Here is a 1,129-nt window from a genome sequence, read left to right as displayed (position 1 = left end):
GGGGGGGGGGAGGGAATTGATTGACAGACATGACAAGAATCCCTTCCTATTTCTCACAAAAGCCTCACAGAATTACCTGCCAGCAGGAATGGCCGTCGATTGTTCCTGGCTTCCTTGTGATTCGTGACGTCTTTGGTCGCGGTCGATAGAACATCTCTCTGGCCACAAGTTCCCCCCGCCTCTAATTCAATGATTTTACACGCTCTTGAGCAGCACCGCTCACTTCCACTGTGTTATTTTCTCGGTTGGCTCCCTTGCCTCCAGCCTTGTCTTTCGCTTCCGTCTGGGAACTGTATCATTTCCTGATTTATGGGTTCCTGGCAGATAGCTCGTTTTCATTACCTCGTTCTTTATCAGAGGGGTAAGGGTGGGTGGGGTGTGTGGGTTGGCAAAGGGTTCACAGGTGATGTTGGAAATCAGGCTCAAAATAAACTGTCCTTTTTGGGAACTGTCCTTTTCAACATCCCCCATCTGTTCGTCATTACTTTTGTCTGTCAGTGCATCACTTTTGTTTGTCTGTTCGTTACTTTTTGTAGGTCTGTTCGTCACTTTTGTCCATCTGTTCGTTACTTTTGTCTGTCTGTTCGTCACTTTTGTCGGTCTGTTTGACTGTACATCTCTACGACGCCCCTTAGCTCATATAGGAGGCAGGCTGCCTCGACTCTGACCACCAGTAGGAGTTTAGTAGGGTGTCAGAACTATCCGCTAACCGTGTGAAACATCTCCCCAGATCCACGAGTACATGGAGCAGCTCCCCAACCACAAGGTTCCTCGTGTGGACACCCCGGGCGAGAGGTACAGAGACATACAGCTGATTAGGTGAGTGACCCCCCCCCCAGACATACACACATATATACAGTCATATATACATGTACACATGTACAGTCATGTATACATGCACACATATACAGACATGTATACATGCACACATATTATAGAAATATATACATGCACACATAATATAGACATGTATACCTATACACAAATACAGACACGCATAGATTAACCAGAAATACAGACGCGTATAGATGAACATATTATAATATAGTCATACGTATACATACACACATATATAAACAGTAATAAGTGCACTCGCTTATGATAATTATACATACACTCACTAACCCCC

At 44.9% G+C, this 1,129-nt stretch overlaps 1 protein-coding gene across 1 annotated transcript in view; it reads left to right on the top strand.

The window, feature by feature from the left end:
* The window catches only part of LOC118478216 (prickle planar cell polarity protein 3-like), a gene marked incomplete at its 5' end in the record, with an annotated part of 44,872 nt that overhangs the window by 20,636 nt on the left and 23,107 nt on the right, over positions 1-1,129 (top strand). Inside the window, 1 exon segment of the mRNA XM_035971372.1 lies at positions 731-819. Coding sequence (XP_035827265.1) covers positions 731-819 — 89 coding nt within the window.

The sequence above is a fragment of the Aplysia californica genome, unplaced genomic scaffold (genome assembly GCF_000002075.1).
Source record: "Aplysia californica isolate F4 #8 unplaced genomic scaffold, AplCal3.0 scaffold00424, whole genome shotgun sequence".
NCBI lineage: Eukaryota > Metazoa > Mollusca > Gastropoda > Aplysiida > Aplysiidae > Aplysia > Aplysia californica.
This window is presented reverse-complemented; position numbering and strand designations above follow the sequence as displayed.